The 24,296-nt window shown below is 52.0% G+C and overlaps 1 protein-coding gene across 2 annotated transcripts in view; it reads left to right on the plus strand.

Annotated features, from left to right (window-relative positions):
* Positions 1-21,158, plus strand: part of LOC144782601 (uncharacterized) — a 97,456-nt gene extending 76,298 nt beyond the window's left edge. For both annotated transcript variants that reach the window (XM_078661968.1, XM_078661969.1), the window contains exons 7-8: positions 14,731-14,821; positions 20,544-21,158. In XM_078661968.1, the coding sequence (XP_078518094.1) occupies positions 14,731-14,821; positions 20,544-20,660 (208 nt within the window). In that variant the 3' untranslated portion in view covers positions 20,661-21,158. The remainder of the gene's footprint in view (positions 1-14,730; positions 14,822-20,543) is intronic.
* Positions 21,159-24,296: the final 3,138 nt, after the last annotated feature.

The following is a 24,296-nucleotide window of genomic DNA, read 5'->3' on the forward strand; positions in this document are numbered from 1 at the left end:
GTTCCTCTGGAGAGTTCATCGTGGCAGATGAAGCGTGTAACATACCGGGCATTTACCTTTTTTTGCATGTACAGGAAAGGAAAAAAAAATCGAGCGTCCGAGTTCTAAGGTGTCCCAGGGCCATTTTAGTGGACCAGGCCCAAATCCAAAGAACAGGCCGCCATTTTGAGAGTCCTCTTGCAGCCGCCTGTCGCTGTAGCATCAAGAGCGGCCGAAACTCAGCTGAATGGCAACTGAAACGGTAAAGGGGCGCCCCACTACATTTCAGCATTGTAGGATGACCACACCAGTACAGCAACTTGCTAGACATCACCTCGGTGCCATCCGGATCTCGGCGCCCCACTGCAGATGAAGTGCCTCTCAACTATGAAACCACCACGGTGACATCCGGATCTTGGCGCGTTGTGCTGCCTTCGGCCTATTCGCACATCGGTCCGCTACTGACGCCATCTCACAGGCTAATGGGGTGACCCACGCCGAGTTTCAGCATTGTAGGATGACCACACCAACTTGCTAGACATCACCTCGGTGCCATCCGAATCTTGGCATCTCAACGCCTAGTGGTATCTTCCATACAGAAAATATTGTTACGCTGCCTTTGGCCCCATTCGCACATCAGTCCGCAACTTAGACATCACCTCGATGCCATCCGGATCTTGGCATCTCAGCGCCTTTTGGTGTCAGTCAGAAAATATTGTTGCGCTGCCTTTGGCCCCATTCGCACATCAGTCCGCTACTGACACCATCTCACAGGCCAATAGGGCGCCCCACGCCGACTTTTACCATTGTACGATGGCCACACCAGTGGCACAACTTGCTAGACATCACCTCGGTGCCATCCGAATCTTGGCATCTCAACGCCTAGTGGTATCTTCCATACAGAAAATCTTGTTACGCTACCTTTGGCCCCATTCGCACATCGGTCCGCAACTTAGACATCACCTCGGTGCCATCCGGATCTTGGCATCTCAGCGCCTTGTGGTGTATTCTCTTCAGAAAATATTGTTGAGCTGCCTTTGGCCCCATTCGCACATCCGTCCGCAACTTACACATCACCTCGGTGCCATCCGGATCTTGGCATCTCAGCGCCTTGTGGTGTCTTCTACTCCGAAAATATAGTAGAAAATATTGTTGCGCTGCCTTTGGCCCCATTCACACATCAGTCCGCTACTGACACCATCTCACAGGCCAACAGGGCGCCCCACGCTGACTTTTACCATTGTACGATGGCCACACCAGTGCCACAACTTGCTAGACACCACCTCGGTGCCATCCGGATCTTGGCATCTCAGCGCCTTGTGGTGTCTTCAAATCAGAAAATATTGTTGCGCTGCCTTTGGCCCCATTCGCACATCGGTCCGCTACTGACGCCATCTCACAGGCCAACGGGGCGCCCCACGCCGACTTTCAGCATTGTAGGATGGCCACACCAGTGCGGCAACTTACTAGACACCACCTCTGTGCCATCCGGATCTTGGCGCGTTGTGCTGCCTTCGACCTATTCGCACATCGGTCCGCTACTGACGCAAACTCACAGGCCAACGGGGCGCCCCACGCCGACTTTCAGCATTGTAGGATGGCCACACCAGTGCGGCAACTTACTAGACACCACCTCGGTGCCATCCGGATCTTGGCGCGTTGTGCTGCCTTCGGCCTATTCGCACATCGGTCCGCTACTGACGCAAACTCACAGGCCAACGGGGCGCCCCACGCCGACTTTCAGCATTGTTGGATGGCCACACCAGTGCGGCAACTTACTAGACACCACCTCGGTGCCATCCGGATCTTGGCGCGTTGTGCTGCCTTCGGCCTATTCGCACATCGGTCCGCTACTGACGCAAACTCACAGGCCAACGGGGCGCCCCACGCCGACTTTCAGCATTGTTGGATAGCCACACCAGTGCGGCAACTTACTAGACACCACCTCGGTGCCATCCGGATCTTGGCGCGTTGTGCTGCCTTCGGCCTATTCGCACATCGGTCCGCTACTGACGCAAACTCACAGGCCAACGGGGCGCCCCACGCCGACTTTCAGCATTGTAGGATGGCCACACCAGTGCTGCAACTTGCTGGACACCACCTCGGTGCCATCCGGATCTTGGCGCGTTGTGTTGCCTTCGGCCTATTCGCACATCGGTCCGCTACTGACGCCGCCTCACGTGCCAACGTATTTTCTCCTAATTTTACACCCTATGCCGCATAACAGGTCATGTGACTTGTTTATAAAACTTTTCATTGGTTCATTTTACTTTTGGTTTCCTAATGATGGAAGGCTTGATCATGTGACCTAAAAACAACACTTTTCATAGGATGAAAACTTTTTTTTTTCCCCAAACGATGAAAGCCCCACCTTGTTTCTGGATGTTTCAGACTGAAGCTGGCGTCAGCATGAAAGCACCACCATCTCGTAGCTCAGTCGTGGTCATTCCGCGAGCAATCATGGCAGCCGCTCCCCACCAGAAGCCTGCAGGAGTCGGAGCCCCCAAAACTTTTGATGAATTCTCAAGGCGGAGGGGACGCTTTCGAGAATGAGGTCCAAGACCTAGCAGACAAGCGTCCGATTTCCAAGGTGTCCCAGGGCCATTTCAGTGGACCAGGCCCAAAAAGGAAACAGCCTGCCGCCATTTTGAGAGTCCTGTGACAGCCGCCTATCGCTGCACCGCAAGAGTGGGCGCAACTCAGCTGAATTGCGGCTTTTGACACAGTGGACCAAAAACGGACGGAATGGCAACTGAAACGGTAAAGGGGCGCCCCACTACAACAGACGAGACTCCACCTGGAGAGGCCCGTTCACGCCGCCTCCCCCGGGGCGCTCCACGCCGTTATTCGGAGCAGCATTGTAGGATACCAAAACCAGTGCGGCAACTTACTGGACATCACCTTGGTGCCATCGTTCTGCTGCCTTGGAACTATTCGCGCAACAGTTTGCTACTGATGACCCACCCCCCGCGACGCCCCATGCCGTTATTTGCTGGGTGGCAACTTACTAGACATCACTTTCGTGTCATCTAGATTTCGGCGCGTTCTGCTGCCTTGGAACTATTCGCACAACAGTTTGCTACTGATGACCCACCCCCCGCGACGCCCCACGCCGGAAATCTGGACGTTGTGCTGCGTTGGGACTATTCGCACAGCCGACCGCTACTTCGTTGTTTTTCCCTAAAAATGTTTACATGTTATTACTGTTTTTGTTTTCTTGTATATATTTATAAATTATTAAAGTTTTATAATCTTACTACTTTGTCGGAGTGCTATATATTTTTAATGTGACACATAATTGTAAAAACTTTGATGTACAAACAGTCATCCCTGGAATCTTCCGCTTCAGGCTCGGTCCCCTCCCCAATCACAATACAGGATGGTTTTCAGATAATAGCAACGCTTCTGCTGTGACGGATCTCATCGAGTGTGGGCCTTGATCTACTATAACTCCTTTGAAGAGGGGTGATTCTTTACAGCTGTGGCCATAAACTACATCTGCAGGGCTAGCTGATACCCTAGGACCAGCCTGGATAATCGGACACAGAGGAAAAGGAGTGTCAGAGGGTGCGGTAGTGAATAGGGCGAAAGGGAGGTGTCGGGCGGGCACAGGGTGTGATTCTCAGGGAACAGCAGCGCAGATGGGGGAGGTTTATTACCCATGCATAAGACAGAGAGCGGGGGTGACCACTGCCTGGGGGAGATGCTTGCGAGGGTGGGGAGCCATGCTAAGGATCGACAGCGTGCACAGAGTGGGTCTGGTCAAGGCATCTAAAATGGCTGCCGTGCACGACAAAAGTGTGGCATTTGAAAAAAGACAAGATGGCGCAGACAATGTTTTTCAACACTTCCTGATTTCCTTCGAATCGAACGTTAACAGACGTTGGGGCATATTACCAAAGTTAAGCGATATTTATCCCTAACGATGCTTAGCAACGATTTTTTTACCGTCAGAAATTATCGCAGATAAACCTTGCTATTATCAAGGTTTATCGGAAATACGATAAAAAACGACCGCAATGCATTAATATCGCTGAAAACTCAGCGATATTCATGCATTACCGAGCTAATGCTCTTAGCCATGTTATCCACCTCCCATTGGATAACATGGCTAAGAACTGCTCAGGGCAGGTGGTAGCTTTTAGAGATATTCGCCCTTATCTCGAATATTTCCAAAAGTTGATAATAGGAGATAGCGATGTTAGCGACTGTTTCCAGTCGCTAACATCTTGGCATGCCCACTTTGCATGTCATTAGTGATAAATATCACTCACATGCAAAGTGGGGCCCAAGATGGTCGCTATCTTCTACTAGCCGTCGCTAACTGGTGTTAGCAACAGCTAGGTAATACACATATAATTTTATCTCCGCGAAGCGGAGCGCTGTTACAGATATATATCTTGTTTCTGAACGTTAATTTCTCAAAATGCACTGAAGCACATATATTGAGACCTAGCAAAGGCACATCGGGCTACCAGTCCCTACAATTTTGCCAAGTTTCGTGCAAATCCATTCAGCTGTTCGATCCTACCGAGAGACAAGATGGCGGCCGCTACGGACTGTTTGGAATGTTTACAGACACCGGAGAGCCAATCAGCTTCGCTTCGCAAAGCTCCGTAACGCGAAAAGTACGCGAAGCGGTGCGCTGTTACAGATATATACCTTTTTTTGAACGTTAATTTCTCAAAATCCACTGGAGCACATATATTGAGATCTAGCAAAGGCACATCGGGCTACCAGTCCCTACAATTTTGCCAAGTTTCGTGCAAATCCATTCAGCTGTTCGATTATTATTATTTTTATTTTTTTTTGCCCAGCGGGGCCCTTTTAAAACCTCCACATCAAACCTAGGGGGTGAGCGACAATGTACTATGCCCCCTTATGGTCATTTGCCCCTTCGCTTTGGCCTCCTCTTGTCTCTCGATCCTACCGAGAGACAAGATGGCGGCCGCTACGGACTGTTTGGAATGTTGACAGACGCCGGAGAACCAATCAGCTTCGCTTCACAAAGCTCCGTTGCGCGAAAAGTCCGCGAACCAGAGCGCTGCCCGGTCCGCTGTTACAGATATATATCTTTTTTTAAACGTTAATTTCTCAAAATCCACTGGAGCACATATATTGAGACCTACAAAAGGCACATCGGGCTACCAGTCCCTACAATTTTGCCAAGTTTCGTGCAAATCCATTCAGCCGTTCGGGCTAAAAGTGAGGCCAACCGCCCTATGGAAATTAACATGGGAAAAACGCGTTTTGGGACCCCCCTTTTTTCTCGGCCCCCCCTTGACGAACCCCCCCCCAAATTTTCAAGGGCTGCTCAGAAACAAAATGTGCCATTTTCCTGAAAATTTCAGCCAATTCCGTCCACAAACGCCAAAGTTATTAGACATAGAATTTTCAAAAAACCCATAGAGAAAAAATCCTAACTATATATACCTACTGGCGACCGCCAGTAGGTAATTTATGGTTATATATATGTGGGGCACATATAATTTAGTGTTTCCGGGGTCCCGCGCATGGGCGGGAATATTCTAATGCTTATGACTTTGATGAGGATACCCCGGGAAGAGAACTAGGATTACAGGTAAGTAACTAATCCATATCAGACTAATCAATGGGGCCACATAGGCATTAAAGAACACTGGGCTGAGGATGGACTCTTATGGAACCCCAGAAAGCAGGTTTTTTTCTGCTGACTGATATTGCCCAAGGGTAATGACTTGTCTACGATTTTGCAGAAACGATCTGATCCAGGCCAGGGCAAGATGAGAGATACTGTAGGATTCGAGACGGTCCAAGAGATGACATGTGAGACCGTATCGAATGCGGCTGATAGGTCTTTCCTTGATCAAGGGCGGTTTTAAGAGATTCAGCAGTGTACTGGAGGGCTGATTCCGTAGCGTGTTGAGGCCTGAAACCTGATGGATTGGGGTGTAAGATGCCGACGGAGAGCTCATAACCGCCATGACTGGGCTGGCAGTTACCGCCTGGTTCCAGCAGTGTGAGGGGTAGGTCCTCCGCCAATGCACGCAGAAGACGCGTGAATAACCAACCGCTAACAGACCTTTGCCTCCCACTCAGCGGCTATACCTTGGCTTACGAGGCTCATCAGTGATACCTCTAGGTGTTTGTTGTGACTCCAGGCTGCAGGCGGTGATATTCCGGATCCCCATGTCATTGCGGCAGCATGCGGTTGCTTACGACCCAGTCGCCTTGACCACAGCAGGTGCATTGATTAGGCTCTGTGTTAGCCTCTTTCGTGCACTTATTGTGTGCTGCTGCCGTTGAGTTGTTGCACGCCGCTCCGGTATGAGTGAGCGTTTCCTTGGTAACCACTATCGAAACGCAGACAGCGGGACACATTACCTCCGCTCCTTGACACCTCACACGTTCGGTGCCCCCTTGGACCATTGTGACAGGTGGTAAGTGTTGGACCCGGCCTCATGGCGTGGTCCTACCCCTCCCGCATGGCGGGCCCAGGACGACATCAGCCCTCCTCCGGACCTCGGGCGGCCCCTTCTGCCCGACCCTGCACGTCCCAACACCATAGGTCCGGCTACCATCCCGGATCCCCATCATCGGCCTGACCCCAGCGTAGGCCCATCACGACCGAAGCACGAGGCCGTGCCCGACTCCATCTTGGGCCCACCACGTCACGACCACGTGGCCTCGGCCCCAGCCTCGGCCCCAGCGAAGCCCAGACATCGAGGCACCAAGCTCCACCCAGGTGGTCGAGTGGCCACTCGACAGATCCCGGAGGGAGAGGAGTTTTGATGGCCCTCCAGCCGCCCTCGGACGCCTGGTATCGATCGCCCTCCGGCCTCCCTGGGCGCTGGCTCCACCCCCCTGCTGGGTGTCTGGACACCATCATCCCGGCCCCTCTGGCCCCCAGGCGCGAGGGTCCGGACATCAAAGGACCTCCGTCCTATATCTGGGCCAGCCCCGGAGTAGGACGCCAGTTGTATCCTGGACTGGAAGCCCTGCTGACGCTGTCACGGCCGACACCAGACGCACTCATCCTTCCTGTAACCTGAAGCCATTTGAGGGCCTGCTGGCGCTGCCGCGGCCTACCTTGCTGAACCATCCGAGAGCCTGCTGGCGCTGCCGCGGCCTACCTTGCTGAACCATCCGAGAGCCTGCTGGCGCTGCCGCGGCCTACCTTGCTGAACCATCTGAGAGCCTGCTGGCGCTGCCGCGGCCTACCTTGCTGAACCATCTGAGAGCCTGCTGGCGCTGCCGCGGCCTACCTCGCTGAACCATCTGAGAGCCTGCTGGCGCTGCCGCGGCCTATCTTGCCGAACCATCTGAGAGCCTGCTGGCGCTGCCGCGGCCTACCTTGCTGAACCATCTGAGAGCCTGCTGGCGCTGCCGCGGCCTACCTTGCTGAACTACCTTGCAAGCCTGCTGGCGCCGCCGCGGCTCGAACCTCTCGGAACCCCCCAGCTCGAGGATTGAGAGCTGTGCGTAGGGTATCCCTTCCTCCGCCCAGAGTAAGACTGTCCCGCTACCCTACCCTCCTTGTCCGAGACTTTACGGATCCCTCGATCCAGCTGTATATACTGCCAAGAACCCGCAACCGTTATTACTTATAAAAGCTTGAGAACTTGACCTCCTGTGTGGTGTCCGTTTGTAGTGCTGTGATTACTCTGCTGTACGATCCTAGGAGAGGGCCCTCATTCAAGAGGCCTCTCGATAACGCTCGGCTACTTCTCAACGGAGGGGTGGACCTAGGGGTGGTCAGTCAGACATCTTCTGCCTCCCCCGGGTCGCCTTTCTAACAGTAAGACCACGTTCGCACTACCTTTAAGACACAGGTCCCCAGCGATTTACCTTTCTTTTTCATACTTACAGGACACTAGTCTTTACAGTGTCATCACCTGCTGGAACACGTAGAGTAGTATTAATGACCACAATGGAGTGAGTTCAAGATCCTTTTGCCACTTTCCTTATTGTAAACCGTCGCCTTACATGTCTGTCACAGCACGCTAACATGTAGCATGCTTACTTCACTGTTGAGTGCTGCACGGGCATGTTTTTAACCGTCTGATGAGTGCCATTAATTGATGTTGTTACTCTCTCTTCTAATTTCTTACAGGTTGTTTGTTTAAAGTGACAGGTACCACACTGTTTAGGGTACTGGTTGTGGTCTTGCACTTTTTCATATGCACCACTACTGATAGTGTAGAATTAACTGATGCTGATCCTGACAAATTGCCGTCCACTAGACAATTAGGCAAGAAACATATTGACCAACAAACGCGGGACCCTGTAACATTATTTCAGGGGCACGCCACACTTATTTTTAACTAGGAGAGGAGCCCCAAATTAAAATTGTTCTGATCTGACTGGACCCCTACCTCCTATTTTAACCTCACTTTCTTATAGTTCAAGTTCGGAAATTTGTATAGCGCACTACTCACCCAGAGGGTCTCAAGGCGCTTGAGGGAGGGTGGGTGCATTATTTATCGAATAGCCATGTTTTGAGCTATTTTCTGAAGGAGAGGTGGTTCTGTGTGAGGCGGAGGTGAGTGGGGAGGGAGTTCCAGGTCTTGGCCGCTAAGTAGGAGAAGGATCTTCCTCCCATGGTGGATCTATGGATGCGTGGAATTGCGGCGAGGGCTTGATTGGTTGATCGTAGTTGGCGGGTGGGAGTGTAGAAGGACAGTCGAGTGTTGAGGCATTCGGGTCCTAGATCGTAGAGGGCCATGTGTGCGTGGGTGAGGAGACAGAATGTTATTCTCTTGTTGACGGGGAGCCAATGGAGGTCTTTCAGGTGACCGGAGATGTGAGCTTGACGGGGTATGTCCAGTATGAGTCTGGCTGAGGCATTTTGGATGCGTTGGAGTTTTTTCTGTAGTTTAGCAGTGGTTCCGGCGTATAGGGTATTTCCATAATCGGCTAGTGACCAGTGCGTGGGTGACCGTCTTTCTTGTTTCGGTGGGGATCCAGCGGAAGATTTTTTTGAGTATGCGTAGGATGTTGAAGCAAGAAGATGAGACAGCGTTGACTTGTCTGGTCATTGAGAGGGAGGAGTCTAGGATGAAGCCTAGGTTACGTGTGTGATCTGTGGGTGTGGGTGCTGTACCCAGGGCCGGTGGCCACCAAGAGTCGTCCCAGGCAGAGGGGGATGATCCTAAGATGAGGACTTCCGTTTTGTCCGAGTTTAGTTTTAAACGACTGTTCTTCATCCACTCGGCTACTTCTTTCATTCCTTCGTGTAGATTGGTTTTGGCGGTGCTTGGGTCTTTGGTGAGGGAGAGGATCAGCTGGGTGTCGTCTGCGTAGGAGATGATGTTGAGGTTGTGTTGTCGCGCGATGGATGCGAGGGGACTCATGTACACGTTGAAAAGGGTGGGACTGAGAGATGATCCTTGTGGTACGCCGCAGATGACTTCGGTGGCCTCTGATTTGAATGGGGGGAGGCGGACTCTCTGGGTTCTTCCGGCGAGGAACGAGATGATCCAGTCCAAAGCTTTTCCTTGAATTCCGACGTTGCTGAGGCGTTGTATGAGGGTGCTATGGCAGACTGTGTCGAAGGCGGCGGAGAGGTCGAGTAGTATGAGGGTGGCTGTTTCTCCGTTGTCCAGTAGTGTTCGGATGTCGTCAGTTGCTGCAATGAGGGCGGTTTCGGTGCTATGTTTGGCTCGGAAGCCGGCTTGTGAAGGGTCGAGGGATTTGTTGGATTCGAGGAAGGTGGCGAGCTGGCTGTTGACGGCTTTTTCGATGACTTTGGCAGGGAATGGGAGGAGCGAGATGGGGCGGTAGTTCTTGAGTTCCGTGGGGTCAGCTGTGGGTTTCTTCAAAAGGGCGCTTAGTTCGGCGTGTTTACAGCTTTCCGGGAAGGTAGCGGAGTTGAAGGAGCAGTTGATGACATCGCGGAGATGGGGTCGATGATGGAGTCAGCTTTATTGAAAATGTGGTGGGGACAAGGGTCGGTAGGCGAACCTGAGTGGATGGAGTTCATCAGGCGGATGGTGTCTTCAGTAGTGATTGGATTCCAGGCGTAGAGGTTTTTAGGGTGTTGTTTAGGTTCGGAGGTGGGTGGGGTGGATTGTTCTTCGGGCTGGTTTTCAAAGCTATTATGTATGTCGGCGATTTTGTTGTGGAAGAAAGAGGATAAAGAGTCGCAGAGGTCTTGGGAGGGAGTAATGTCGTTGGAGCCGGCGGAGGGGTTGGTAAATTCTTTGACGATGTTAAATAGTTCCTTGCTGTTGTGGGCGTTGTTGTCGAGACGACCCTTGAATGCTGATTGTTTGGTGGATCGGATCAATTGGTGGTGTTTGCGTGTGGCGTCCTTGAAGGTGGCAAGGTTGTCAGTGGTTGTTTTTTTTCTCCAGGTTTTCTCGAGAGTACGACATAACTTCTTGGATTTCATCGTTGAACCAGGGGGCCTTTTTTCTACCTTGTTTGATTTGATGGTTTTTCAAGGGTGCTAATTCGTCAGCGCTGTGGGAGATCCATTGTGTGAATTTGCTGGCCGCTTGGTTTGGGTCCGATGGTATGGCGGGAGGGTTTTGGTTAAGTGAAGTGAAGAGTAGGTCGCTGGTGATTTTGTTCCAGTTTCTTCGAGGAATAGGTTGTGGAGGGTTGTGGGTCGTGGTCTGTTTGTAGCTGAAGTGAACGCAGCTGTGGTCCGTCCAATGGAGAGCTGTGGTGTGATCGAAGGATATGTGTTTGCTGGAGGTGAAGATGGGGTCGAGCGTGTGTCCGGCCAAGTGGGTTGGGGTGTCAACGAGTTGTTTTAGTCCGAGATTGGCCAGGTTGTCCAGAAGGGTGGAGGTGTTGCTGTCGTTTTTCTTTTCCAGGTGGAAGTTGAGGTCTCCTAGTAGGATGTAGTTCTCGGAGGTGAGGGCATGTGGGCTGATGAAGTCCGTGATGTCTTCGCTGAATTGTGTGCGGGTTCCTGGTGGTCTGTAGATGAGGGTGCCTCTGAGTGTGGTCCTGGGGTCGGTGTGGATCTGGAAGTGAAGGTGTTCGGCGGTAGCGAGGATATCGTCGGAGCTGGTCGTGATTCGGATGGTGTTCTTATGGACGATGGCGATGCCTCCTCCTGTTTGGTTGGTGTGGTCCTTACGGGTGATCTTGTAGCCGTCCGGGATGGCTATGGCGATGCCGGGCGCTGATGAGTCGTTCAGCCATGTTTCAGTAAGGAAGGCGACATCCGGGGCGGTAGTGTCGAGTAGGTCCCAGAGTTCCGTGGCGTGTCTGTGGACCGATCGGGTGTTGAGCAGGATGCACTTCAGGTAGTTAGAGTTGGAGCTGTGTTTGGAGTTAGTGGAATTGGTGTTGGTCCTGATGCAGGCGAACTTGCAGGAGTGGCAGGTGAAGGGTCCATGGGTATGTCCTGGGGTAATAATAATAATAATAATAATCCACATTTGTAAAGCGCACAATCACCCGTAAGGGTCTCTAGGCGCTGGGGGCCATCGGGAAGATTAAGCGAGCTATTGCCCAGAGTCACATGGTGCTGGGCTAACCTGCCGCCGGAGCCGGGGATCGAACCCTGATCCCCAGATTCCAGCGTCAGTCGCCCTGGCCGCGGCGCCACACCTCTCCTCCCAGCATTGTGGCGTTCGACTGGGGTTCAGGGCTAAGAGGGTTGCGGCGTCGTAGGATATGCGGGCTGAGTGGAGTTTGCGGGGGCCAGGGGGTCTGGCGCTGGGCGCGGTCCAGGCGCGGACGGGCATAGACGGGCTTACCTTTGGCGCACCTTTGGCGCGCATGTGGCGCGATCGCTGCGCGTAAACGCTGCGCGCTGAGGCATCTGTCATAAGTGGATAGTAAAGGGGAGGGGCGAGGAGGGGTCAGCTGGGAGGTGGGAGCGGGGTGGAGATCAGGGCAGGGGGGCAGAACAACAACCACAAAATGGCAGCAAGCAGCCAATATCTAAACAAGACTGGGGCACAATCCAAAATAGCAAGATGCAAATGGCGGAGGTGCAGGAACAATCAGGCACAAATAAAACTGCAGGCAGCACAGCACAAGTTCTAATGTCGGACAAGCGCACCTTGGCAGTCGAGCGCTACGACCTAATTAACCTCAGCAGATATTATAAATAATGCTAAGCAGGCGGGGCAATCTAGCGCTACGAACTAGGTTAGATAATTATACAGGCTTAAGCAGTAGGCGAGATAGGCACTCAGCAGTCTACGATACCAGGTGAGGAGGCTGGGAGCAGTGTGTGGAGCGACCGCTTCTGCTGGGAGCAGGACGGTCACAGCGCTACCACGGCAGAGTGAGGAGATCAGTATCAGTGGGAAGAGGGGTCAGCTGGGAGGCGGGAGCGGGGTGGAGATCAGGGCAGGGGGGCAGAACAACAACAACAAAATGGCAGCAAGCAGCCAATATCTAAACAAGACTGGAGCACAATCCAAAATTGCGCGATGCAAATGGCGGAGGCGCAGGAACAATCAGGCACAAATAAAACTGCAGGCAGCACAGCACAAGTTCTAATGTCGGACAAGCGCACCTTGGCAGTCGAGCGCTACGACCTAATTAACCTCAGCAGATATTATAAATAATGCTAAGCAGGCGGGCTTATACATCTACACTCACCAGGCCCCTCACACGCACTGCACCTTACGGCAAGGAACAAAAGATCTCTGCTAAAGAGCCCCTTCATGGGTGCCCGTCGGACCCAATGATAAAGCATGACACCTAGCGGGCTGGGTGTTTGAGGGTCCTACTGTCAGGAACTGCATACCTCTTTTGTATTTATGTATTGCCGGGCGTGTATGCTGGAACTATTGTAAAAAAGCCCCCAGTCCCCTTCTTGTAGACACCTCCTTTAAGGCTACACCATCCACCCCAGTGCTAACCTTCTTCTTGGGGCATGCTGCATCCCCTCGGTGTCATGGCTGTTGGCAGTCAAAACACAACCTCTTGTCTAAGAGTTTCTCATCCCTTTACTGTGCTTGCTAGAGGTGGTAGGGTCTCGACTCCCTCCTTAGGGTTCTAGTTTTCTGAGGTAACTTCTTTGGTAGGTTTACTACCTCTCTCCTTTCCTTTCTGTGGGGCTAATCACCCTCGCCCCCACTTTGTGGGATCACACCCTGGGTCTTCTTGGGTACTCTTGTCCTATCCGACTCATCAGTCCCCGGTGGTGCAGCCTGTTTGCTGGTCCCTTAGTGCAGCAAACCAATCCCTCTTCGGGCTCTGGGGCCTGGCCGGCTGGTTACTGACCTGCCCCCTGCCCTACTGACACAACTCGTGGCCATGCCTCCCGTGCCAGCCCCAACCCCCCACTGTGCCCATGGGAAGTGATGCAGCACACATGGCTTGTGACAACAAGGCTCATGGGCCTGGCTGCTTACTGACCTGCCCCCTGCCGACACAGCTCCCAGTCATGCCTCTCCTGCCCCCACTGTGCCCATGGGAAGTGTTGCAGCTCTCCTGGCTTGTGGCTGCAGGGTGCTGGGGCCCGGCTGGCTGGTTACTGACCTCCCTTACTGCCACAGCTCCCTTCCACGAATCTCCTGTCCTCAGTGCGACTCTCATGGCTTGTGGCCGCAGGGTTCTGGGGTCTGTCTGGCTGGTTACCGACCTGACCTACTGACACAGCTCCCAGCCATGCCTCTCCTGCACCCCCCCCCCCCCAGTGTGCCCATGGGAAATGTTGCAGCAGAAATGACTTGGTGCTGCCCGGCGCTGGGGCCTGGCTGGTTACTGAGCTGCCCTACTTACAGCTCCCAGCCATGCCTCTCCTGCCCCGAGTGTGCCCATGAAACGATTTACAACACACATGGTTTGTGGCCGCACGGCGCTGGGGCCGGGCTGGCTGGTTACTGACCACCCTTACTGACACAGCTCCCTTCCACGACTCTCCTGCCCTCAGTGCAGCTGTCATGGCTTGTGGCCGCAGGGTTCTGGGGCCTGGCTGGTTACTGAGCTGCCCTACTGACAGCTCCCAGCCATACCTCTCCTGCCAGCTCCCCCGACTGTGCCCATGGGAAGTGTTGCAGCACACATGGCTCGTGGCCGCAAGGCTCATGAGCCTGGTTGGTTACTGACCTACGCTACTGACACAGCTCCCAGCCAGTACAGAGATCTGGGCCTAACTCCATCGTTTTTTTGCTCACCAAGCCATTCCAGTTTGGACCCAGCCAATTGTGTGTCATTTGCTTTCTCGCCCTAAGTGCGTCAGGTATGCCCAGACATGAGTCCCGTGCTCTCCATGCCACTGGAGTCTAGCTATCCTGGCTGAAGAGGGGTGAAAGCCCAAAACCGGTCCTAGGAGGCTTGTTTCCAGTCCACGGAGGACCTGGCCTGGCAGTTCGGGCTGGACTGTTCTGATAGGGCGCAGGGTCAAGACTGATTTGCATTTGGCTGGGTCCAAACTGGAATGGCATGATGAGCAAAAAAACGATGGATTTAGGCCCAGATCTCTGTACTGGGGTGAATGTATGACATTGTTCTGCATTCTGTCCATCAACAGTTCTTTTTTCATAGGTACATAAGTAGAGACGCGCTGTCCCTGCTGGTGCATTGATATGCCTCTCTGCCGTAGTGATAAGGCATGGGACTCCGCACTCTTTGCCCTGGTGCATTAGGAGATCTGTGGATCCCCGCCCCCTCAGTTTATTGGCTCTTTGATAATGCCTGAAATCCCTTGCAGGGCCTCAGCTGCCCTAGGACACTGCCCTGGTGCATGGGCCAGTTTTCATGGATCCGAGCAGTCACCTGAGCGGCTGTGCGCATGATTTTGAAGCCTTGTCCTCGCCAGATGGCTCAACAGTGTCTGGGTTTGGTTTTCAGGGCCTGGACCTGCATCAGCAGCCATGCACGGAAGAAGGGTGCGTTCCTGGTAACGGTGCCGGCCCTGGAGGAGTCCCTCGCCAAGCTCCAGGTAAGTGTCTACTCACATCCTGCGCCGTGCATGCTCGGTGGAATGGTCTTGCCACCTATTTGGACATTCAGAGTGGTGTTTCTGGTTACTCCGGTGGTAAACTCAAACTCGGGCATGCTGGTGATCATAGCTTGCTTTTCAAAGTGGGAGCTGAGGGAAACAATAGGGTGAATTGTGTTGGTGTGGCCTTCTCTTGTGATGTTTCATTGCTGGTTTTCGTGTAATGCGCATCTGCCGTTGGGGTGGACTGCTTGTAGAGTTCGTGTTGATTGGGTTGCAGTAGTTTGTTTGGCTCATGCTTTTTGTTTCTGCTGGCGACCGTGTTGAAAAGTAGAGCCCAGAAGTGGGTTTGTGGTGTACCTTGTTGGAGGAGCAGGGACCCATAGTTATGGTTTGGCTGGCTCGTTGCTGTTTGAATTTGTGTCTGAACACAGTGGAGGACTGTTGGACTTTGGCCCTTAGGGCAGGTTCACCCCTAGACTTTTTGCTGAATGTGTGACCCTGTGTCAGTGATTTTTTGGGTCTCTGCGCACTTTTCCCTGGGTCCCAGAGTGAAAGTGCGTGCGTGTAGCATGGCTGGCCTGCCCTCCCATAGGAATGCATGGGGAATGTGTGTGTCCCTGGTAGTTCCTGATGCGTGGGGAGTGCAGGCTCGAGTTTAGTATGTGTAAACTCGTGAGAGTGAATGCTGCGAGATGGTGTATGCGGCATGTATGTGTCTAGAAGGGAAGTGCTACTTCTGGACATTGATGTGCGTGTGCAGTAAGGGTGCTGGAGCGTGATTGGCTGGAGCTGGCTGGCATACCAGGCTCCAGGAAGTCTGGATGGGTCTGCCCGGTGGTGAGTGTGAGATTAGCATGAGTGATGTGTGGGAGGAGTGTACCTGTGTCCTGGATGGGCTGGGTTTTCCCCACACAATGCTGGCTCCGCCCCCCTGTGGTGTGTCTAACGACCCTAGCCTCCCCAGTGAAAGAAATGGGTGGTTGGGCCATCAAGAGTGCTCCCAAGCCAGCTGCAACTGGTTTTCCCCCCACCCTGCACCTTGAAACAAAGGATTTACAGTATAAGAAGGGGCTATGTCCCCATGAATTGTGTTCTCTTTTCTGTTCCTGCCAGAGGGGGCTGTTGCTGCTGCTGGGCCAGAGGACCGCCACTTGGGGTGTCTCCCTGCCTGGAGACCCAGTGTGCTGGCTCTGGGCCCAGCCTTGCCCCCCTGCCTGCCTACAAGGACTTTGGGGCCTGGACTTTGCTTCTAGCGCTTGGAAGCGCTTCCTTGTGGCCCTTAGCGCTTGAGAGCGCTTTCTTTTACCCCTGAAGCGTTGGAAGCGCTTTATTTGCGACCCTAGCGCTTAGAAGCGCTTTATTTATCGGCGAAGCGCTGGGAGCGCTGTCATTGTCCTTCCGCGGCTGCCCACGCCGCTTTTGCCGATTTTCGAGTCCTCTGGCAGGTGCCCGCCCTGCCAGGGACATTGCCGCCTTTGATCGAGTGCCCACCTCGATTTATTTGTTCCTTTAAGAGAGCCGGTGCCCACCCGGCATTTCCTGATTATCCCCCGCCTACGAGTGCCTGGAACGGGCCGCCGCGCTGCCCGCGACAACCCGGAAGTGGTTGTCCGGCCGGCCAATCAGGTAGCGGGCCGACCGGATGTCCCGCCCCCACAGCCGCGACCCGGAAGTCAGGCAGGCCGGGGGCAGGACAGAGAGTGAAGCCGGAAGCTGCTGCCTGCCGGGGCTCCCATGTGAAGGGAGAGCCCCGGGGAGAAGGAGAGCCCAGGAGAGAGAGGGGAGAAGTCTGCGCCGAGCCCCGAGGAGCGGGAGCTCTCATGTGTCCCCAGTGAAGAGGAGCAGGGCCGAAGAGGAGTCCTGTCCCCCTGCGAGGAGGAGCCCCTCCCCCCGCCACAGGAAGCCGGTGAGTGGGGCCCCGGGGGCAGTCCTTCTAAGAGCCTAGGAGAGGCCCAGGCTGCATTCTGTACGAGCCCAGAGAGGCTCCAACGTCGTGGGGGCAATTCTTGCTTCAAGAGCCCTGAGAGGCTCTGGGAGGGCCATAGTTGCTTCGAGTCCCCAGGAGGGGGACTCCGACGAAGGTGGCATTTCGTGTGTGAGCCTGAGAGGCTCTTGGGGGCACACCATTTGTTAGAGCCACGAGAGGCTCTTGAGGGGCACACCATTTGTTAGAGCCACGAGAGGCTCTTGAGGGGCACATCATGAGTTAAGAGCCCAGAGAGGCTCAGGCGACCCCATTGTTGTTTAAGAGCCCCGAAAGGCTCAGGGGCACAGTTGTGTTGGTTACTAGAGCCTGCGAGGCTCCCACCTTGCCCCACCTTTTGCTCAGAGCCGACAAGAGGCTCAAGGGGGCATATTTGTTTTCGAGCCTAGGAGAGGCTCCAGGGGCATTTCTGGTTCTGGAGCCCTGAGAGGGGCTCTTGAGTGCCCACATTGTGTTTAAGTATCAATGTGAACATACAAATTGACCCCCACACTTTTAGTTTCAGCTTGTTATTTAGAACAACAATAATCAGGACTGTTTCTGATTATGTGGGCTTACTTATTTTGGCCCTTTTACTTTATTATTCATTCAAATCGAGAAATTGTTATGTTTGAGAAACACACGAAACAAACGATAATCAATCAAAATATAAAAATTCACAAATGACAACACATTATTTTCAAACACATTGAGTCATACAATACAAACATGAAGGAAAATTTTTAAAGCAAGACTTTGCACATTATTTACAGTGATAGCTTATATCAAATAGTGGAAAAGGTGATGATTCTTTTGAAAGAATCTGCATGAAGGCTAATGGATACAAATAAATCAATATTATATCACAATGATTGCTTTATGTTTTTTGTAGCCTTCTTGCTGCCGACGCGTTTCGACCCGTTAAATCAATGAACGAGGTCTCATCAGGGCCTTTTCACTTTGTTCTTTTCTCTTTAGCGCGAATGTAGCCGGATCCGAAGGGTTCAACAGCTTCCTTTTCTTTTTTATGTTGCTGAGAACTCTGATAGCAGCGCCGTTGATCTTGGCGTCAGTTTCTGTTTAGTCTTTTCTTTTTCTTAAAATCTTTGGGTCTGTGGCTTACTGGATTATTGATTTCAGTGCCTGGGTGTCCCTTATGAGGGAAGCCGCCCTCAGTAGACGGGTGTCTTGTCTCCTCAGGAAACTGCACGATTCAACGTCATTCTTTAGAAAAACGGGGGTTAGTTCGAATTCAGAAGTCCTCAGTGCGCTTTGTCAGGCTCGTTGCATCTGGCGTTTTTTGGCAACAAACGCTACATTCGCGCTAAAGAGAAAAGAACAAAGTGAAAAGGCCCTGATGAGACCTCGTTCATTGATTTAACGGGTCGAAACGCGTCGGCAGCAAGAAGGCTGCAAAAAACATAAAGCAATCATTGTGATATAATATTGATTTATTTGTATCCATTAGCCTTCATGCAGATTCTTTCAAAAGAATCATCACCTTTTCCACTATTTGATATAAGCTATCACTGTAAATAATGTGCAAAGTCTTGCTTTAAAAATTTTCCTTCATGTTTGTATTGTATGACTCAATGTGTTTGAAAATAATGTGTTGTTATTTGTGAATTTTTATATTTTGATTGATTATCGTTTGTTTCGTGTGTTTCTCAAACATAACAATTTCTCGATTTGAATGAATAATAAAGTAAAAGGGCCAAAATAAGTAAGCCCACATAATCAGAAACAGTCCTGATTATTGTTGTTCTAAATAACAAGCTGAAACTAAAAGTGTGGGGTCAATTTGTATGTTCACATTGATATATATGGTCCAGCCCCTCACATGACCCAGGACCTAACTCCTTCTGCTCCAGCACATTGTGTTTAAGAGCCCGAGAAGCTCAGGAGGGCCATTCTCTTTGGTTAGAGCCGCGAGGCTCTTGGGGGACATAAGGGCTTTGTGCAGAGCCTGAGAGGCTCCAACGTTGTCCCCACCATCATTGCTTCACAGCTGCCCAGCACTTCGTGGGCAGCTGCCACGTTTAGGCCCCTGACATTGGGACAGTTCTGGTGTTCCTGCCTATGGACAGACACAGGTGGTGACTTCTGTGAGTTTGGCGCAATTGTTCATTTTCTACACCTCTGAATGTATTGTTGATGCATCATGTGTTTTCCTCCCTTACACCTCTGAATGAATGTTATGCATTGCATCATGTGTTATGTTCTTACACCCCTACAGGTATTGTGATACATAGGTGGTTGTTTTCTCCCTAGTACAGGTGGTGCTAGTGAGGTCCTGGTTACCAGTGATTACTGGTTGTGTGCTATTTTGTGCTAAAGTAATTTTACATTCTAAGTGCTATTTCTAAAAAGTGTTACTTCTGATTCCTGACAGTGGTCCAGGTGGCCCTGTCTTGTAAATATCCCCTGTAAATTCTGCCCGTGCCTCTGGCACATTGTAAAGTGTGTGTTTTATCTAATGTGTTTTGGTGTAATACAAAGGCTATTTTTATATAACCTTGTGTGGAGTTTCCTTTGTGGTGGGTCCTGGGTGTTGTTGCTGGGGTGCGTGCGCAAATACTTAACTTAGATCGCCTCCAAGTTTAGCCTTGCTGCTCGCGCCACGCTACCTAGAGGGTGAGTAGGGGTTATCTTGGCGTGTAACTCCCTTGCCCTGACTTGGGAGTGGTGGTCTCTGACTGACTTTGGCGAAAGCCCTGGCCAGCCAGGGATCCCATTTCCAACAAGGACCCTTGTTGTCATTTGCCTGCCCTTTGGGGCTGTGTTGCTTGTTTGAGGTGCAGTGTCAGTGAGGTAGTGTGTTCTATCAATCTTGTTTTTTAAAGCGCAGCTATTCACCCACGAGGGTATCAGGCGCTGAGAGCCATGCTGCTTGGGAGGGATGAGTTGAACAACCAGATATTGCGCCCCTTTCTGAATTCCTGATCACAGAGGGGTCAGTGTGGGTCGTCTTCTGTTCATGGCGCTGTAACCGTGCTAGAGGTGGTCCCCTCCAGTGTTGGACAGGGGTCTTCTTTAAGGATATCATTCCATGCCAAACTCTGAGCACTACGTGTCTCTCCTTTACTGTTGTCCGCTTGCTGCCACCACACACTCCATCACTGCCCTGCACTGCTTGTGCACTGAATGACACTGCTGCTTTTGTGCTCCTTCCATTGGCTTAAACACTGCTTTCTGGAGCTGCCCACTATGCTCCTCTTGCATGCTTTCCAGCCTATGTCCTCTGCAGACAGGTTGTGAGGGTTGTAACCACCATTGTAGGTTTCATGAATGTGGATAGCTCAGTATAGTTTATCTGTGAGTATGTTGTACATTGTAGAGGACATTGTTTGTCAGATAGTTGCTTAGTAACTCCTCTACTGAGAAGCGTAATTATGAGTAGGCTAACTTGTCGCGGTTCCTGATTGCATGGTTTGTCTCTTGCGGCGATTGAATTGGACTCTACATATAGTCTGAGGACCCCGAGTTTGTGTCTGTTGGGGTTCATGAACATTAAAGCAGACATTTGTGCATTGCTCAGTGCATCAGAGAAGATGCGCACAATCCCCGCTCCTGTAGCGTAGCGTGTTATGTAGTGGGTTATGTTTGTGGTACCCTGTGTGTCCCCTAGCACCCCCGCAGCTCCTGCATCTGGGAAGGAGCTTTCTGGCACCCTTACTATGAGCCAGGGGGTCGCTGGCTGCAGGGTCCACACACTGGTTCCTCTCCTCTGTCCTAAAGGTATGCTTTGTGTTTCAGACTGGTATAGACCTGAAAACCTGGGTGGAAGAGGTCCAGCTGGACTGCAACGTGTACCTAGGTCCAGACACCGACAACGAAGCCCTGGAGAGCATTCATGTGTACCAGGTCCGGTAGCAGGTTCTGAAGCAGCTGCTCAAGGGACTCGTGAGGGTCTGCGGTGCATCAGGATTGCCTGCACAGGGGTCTGCAGAAGCCCCAGGATTGCCTACACAGGGGTCTGCAGATGCCCCAGGATTGCCCTCATAGGGATCTGCAGAAGCCCCAGGATTGCCCACAGAGGGGTCTGCAGAAGCCCCAGGATTGCCCACAGAGGGCTCTGCAGAAGCCCCAGGGCTTGCCCACTCATTTGTCTGCAGGAGCTCCAGGATTGCCCACACAGGTGCCTGCAGGAGCCCCAGTGTTGTAATGACTTGACCATAGAATATTGCAATGTGTATATAGCCCTTTCTGTTTTTCCCTTGTCCCCTGTTCTCCTTGTCCTCCCCTCTCCCTCATAAGACAAGGGAATGTTCCGTACAGTTGAAGTTGCTTTGGGATTCTGTTAACATTCCAGCTGGCACTTGAGCTCTGACTGAAGGGTTGATGGTGTGTGAATAAACTTCCCAAGAACCACGTGGCCTTCTCGACTCTTTATTACACTGGCTACGAGGATGGGATAGAACACACAGCGGAGTGCATTAAGGAAATGAGAGCAAATACTGATTGACCGCCCACATTCCCTGCTGAAAGGTGGAACAAAATATATTTTTTCTAAATGTGAAAATCGTTATTTTTTCTAATATTTTGTTTGTAGGAGTCATTTGTTTTGTATATGGGTGGACCTCCAACTTTATTAATGACATTCAGTTCAGCAGGGGATGTGGGCTGTCGGTCACGGTTTTCTCTAATTTCCTTCATGCACTCTGCTGTGTTCCATACCAACTGCTACATCAATTGATTGTTTCAGGTCTAGGTTGTGTATGAGAAGTTTCTCCTGTACATTGGGATTGTTGGTACATCTGACTAACTTATCACGAATCAATGATTCTGTGCAGGATTCAAAGTCGCATGTGTTAGATAAATCTCTAGGAGCCGCAATATATGCTGTTACTTTTTCAGCTTCGTCCTGAACCCTCATGAAATTGTTTTGCCTTTCTAGGACAATATTCATTCTTTTGCCAAAATGGGTTTGCAGTTTATTGAAAGTGGTCTGGAATTCATCCACTTGGCTGTCATCTTCTTCGTCTACCTCTGTCCGGGATATCCCAGACTATGTTGTAGGATGTGCTGTTGCCTTAATAGCTCTTTTTTTGGTAAATGTTTTTATTAACAGCATAAAATACAGTGATCGACAATTAGCAGTGGAGCTCAAAGTGTGGCATTTGCACGTACAGAGGATTAACAAGATATACGTCTTGGTGACTGACCTGAGCCTCCCGAAGGCGGTCGCTCCCCCACGCTGCTCCTGACCTCGAGCTGGTATCGTAGCTGTAGGAGAGTAGGGTCTGCTATCCTATGGTCACCCCAAATTTTTGCTTTTTGCTTCACTGGTTTTCGACTACTGAGGCTGTGGGCCTGCTGATCAGACCCCCAGCCTGCTGTTCTCTCACTAAATTAATGACACATGTGCTATAGGCACATACCAATTGGAAATGGACTCCTTGTCAGCCCCTGTAGAATGCACTATAGGTGCACAGGGCACAGGAGCCACTAAGGCCTACCAGGGGCTGCAGCATATCTTTTGCCACCCCTGGCTGGTTCTTAAATTGACACAACTGGCTGATCACTCAGCTGGGGTAAGGTGGTGTACACACCCCTTGCTTAGATATAGTATACCTATGTCTAAACCTATATCTGGACACATGTAAACCTATGAGCCACTCCTATAGGCAGGCCTCCCCAATCCTGGAGGCTGGGTGCATGGTTTTTATGTGAGATGGAGCTCTAGCATGAGCTGAGCCTGTCTGCAGCCGTCGGGAACAAATCCCTAAGCTGTTTCAGGATAATGCCATACCATATACTATTAAGTGCCTTATAATCCTCGCGGTTATTTAGCAACTTTGGTTTGGTTTTATCAAAACATGTCGTGTAAGGTGTCATACGCTTTGGAATACCATCCCCTCGCCAGTTCTGGCGACGGGGATGGCATTCCACCCCTCTAGAGGGGTAAGACATGTTACTTCACTTTAATGCGGTTGATTTCTCCAAAGGCCTTAAGATCCACAAAATGGATGCCTCTGCCACAGACAAATGTCTGGACCCCTGGAGCTGACCGAAACTCAGTCAAGGGGGTCCTGGACAAAGGGTTTCCTGTCACAGGAGGGTGTCACCGCCCTCCAGACAGGAGATAGTGTATTGTAGCAGGGAGGTTTGAAAGAAACCAGACACTGCCTGGGGCGCACAAGGCTGCCCCTTGCATAATCCGGCCAAACCGGTTCTGGGGCACTCCAGCCCTCGTGCCAGGGCGGCCTGGATCAAAGGAAGGGGGTGTATCCACCCACTTCCTGGGTCCCACCCATAGGAGGGGACCTAGCAGGTAATCACGCCCACCAGATTCGAATAAGAGTGGGAGCAGTGCCAATGCACATCAGATTTCCTGGAAGAAACATTTGAAACGATATTCTGGACCCTTCGCCCTCCATCTCAACGTGGAAGCCCGAAGAATCTCCCTTGTGGTCAAGGAGTGACCACCCTGCAGCAGCAGGCACCATCCAGCCCTCGACGTCTACTTAGTTGCAGTTCCCGCCGGAACTCGAGCGACTGAGATCGACGAGATCAAGCCTGCCCAGCTTCTAACAGCCCGATCCACAGTCCCTGCAAAGCTGAGACCCGTGGAGGCGACCGGAAGCGTGGGGCACGCCATCTTGAAGTGACCACGAGACGCTGACCGTGCAGCCCACGAGTGACCCTCGAAGCTGTACACCGGGGTTTGAGAAGCCCCCACCCTGAGCTACTCCTGAGCCGAAGTTCAGCCCTCCACACTCGACGAGTGCTGCGTGGGGCCCTTTGGCACGATTTGGCTCAACGCGTTGGCCCGGTCACTTGCCAGCTGGCTTGTGGTCCCTGTGCCGACGAACTACCTAAAAAGACTTGTGATTCTGGTTGCTCCAGATCCACACCAGCTCCCCTGAAAAGGAGCCCCGACTCTGACCTTCCTGGTCCGAGTGAGAAGCAATCTTCCGATCCTGCGTGGATTGCTCTTACCAAGGCTTGTTTGCTCCAAACTTGAAGCCGACTGCACCGACGGTGAGAGCCTGCGTGGGACAGATCGTGACCTGCTCCTGGACGTCGCAGATGCCCCAGAGCCCACGTGACAGCGGAGAGAAGCTCCTCGACGACCACCTGATTGCGCCCGACATTGCCTGGTTCCGTCCTGGTTCCACCCTGGTCACTGCTGAGTGACCCAGACTCTGTCCCCTCTGCTTTCAGGTACTCTACAACTTGAGTCCACCCTTGGACTCCACCGGACACTTCGTCTTCACCCTGCCTGCAGCCCTTTCAGCTTCAAGCACCAAGAGCCTGCGTGTCAAAACCCGACGCCACTTCGACCCTGTGCACCCACTTCCTGTGGGTGAGGTAACTTTGCTCCGCCGGTGTTCCCACACTGGTGCACACCTCTAGGGTCTGTGTGTTAAGTTTTGTTCCTCTAGGTTCAGCGGAAGTGTCCTTAAACTTTAACTCTTTGACTTTTACGCACCATTGGTTAACATTGGTGCATGCGTGCGCTTTCCGCACATCTCCCGAATCCCGAGGGCCATTCCCGACTTCAGC

The sequence above is a fragment of the Lissotriton helveticus genome, chromosome 9 (assembly GCF_964261635.1).
Source record: "Lissotriton helveticus chromosome 9, aLisHel1.1, whole genome shotgun sequence".
NCBI lineage: Eukaryota > Metazoa > Chordata > Amphibia > Caudata > Salamandridae > Lissotriton > Lissotriton helveticus.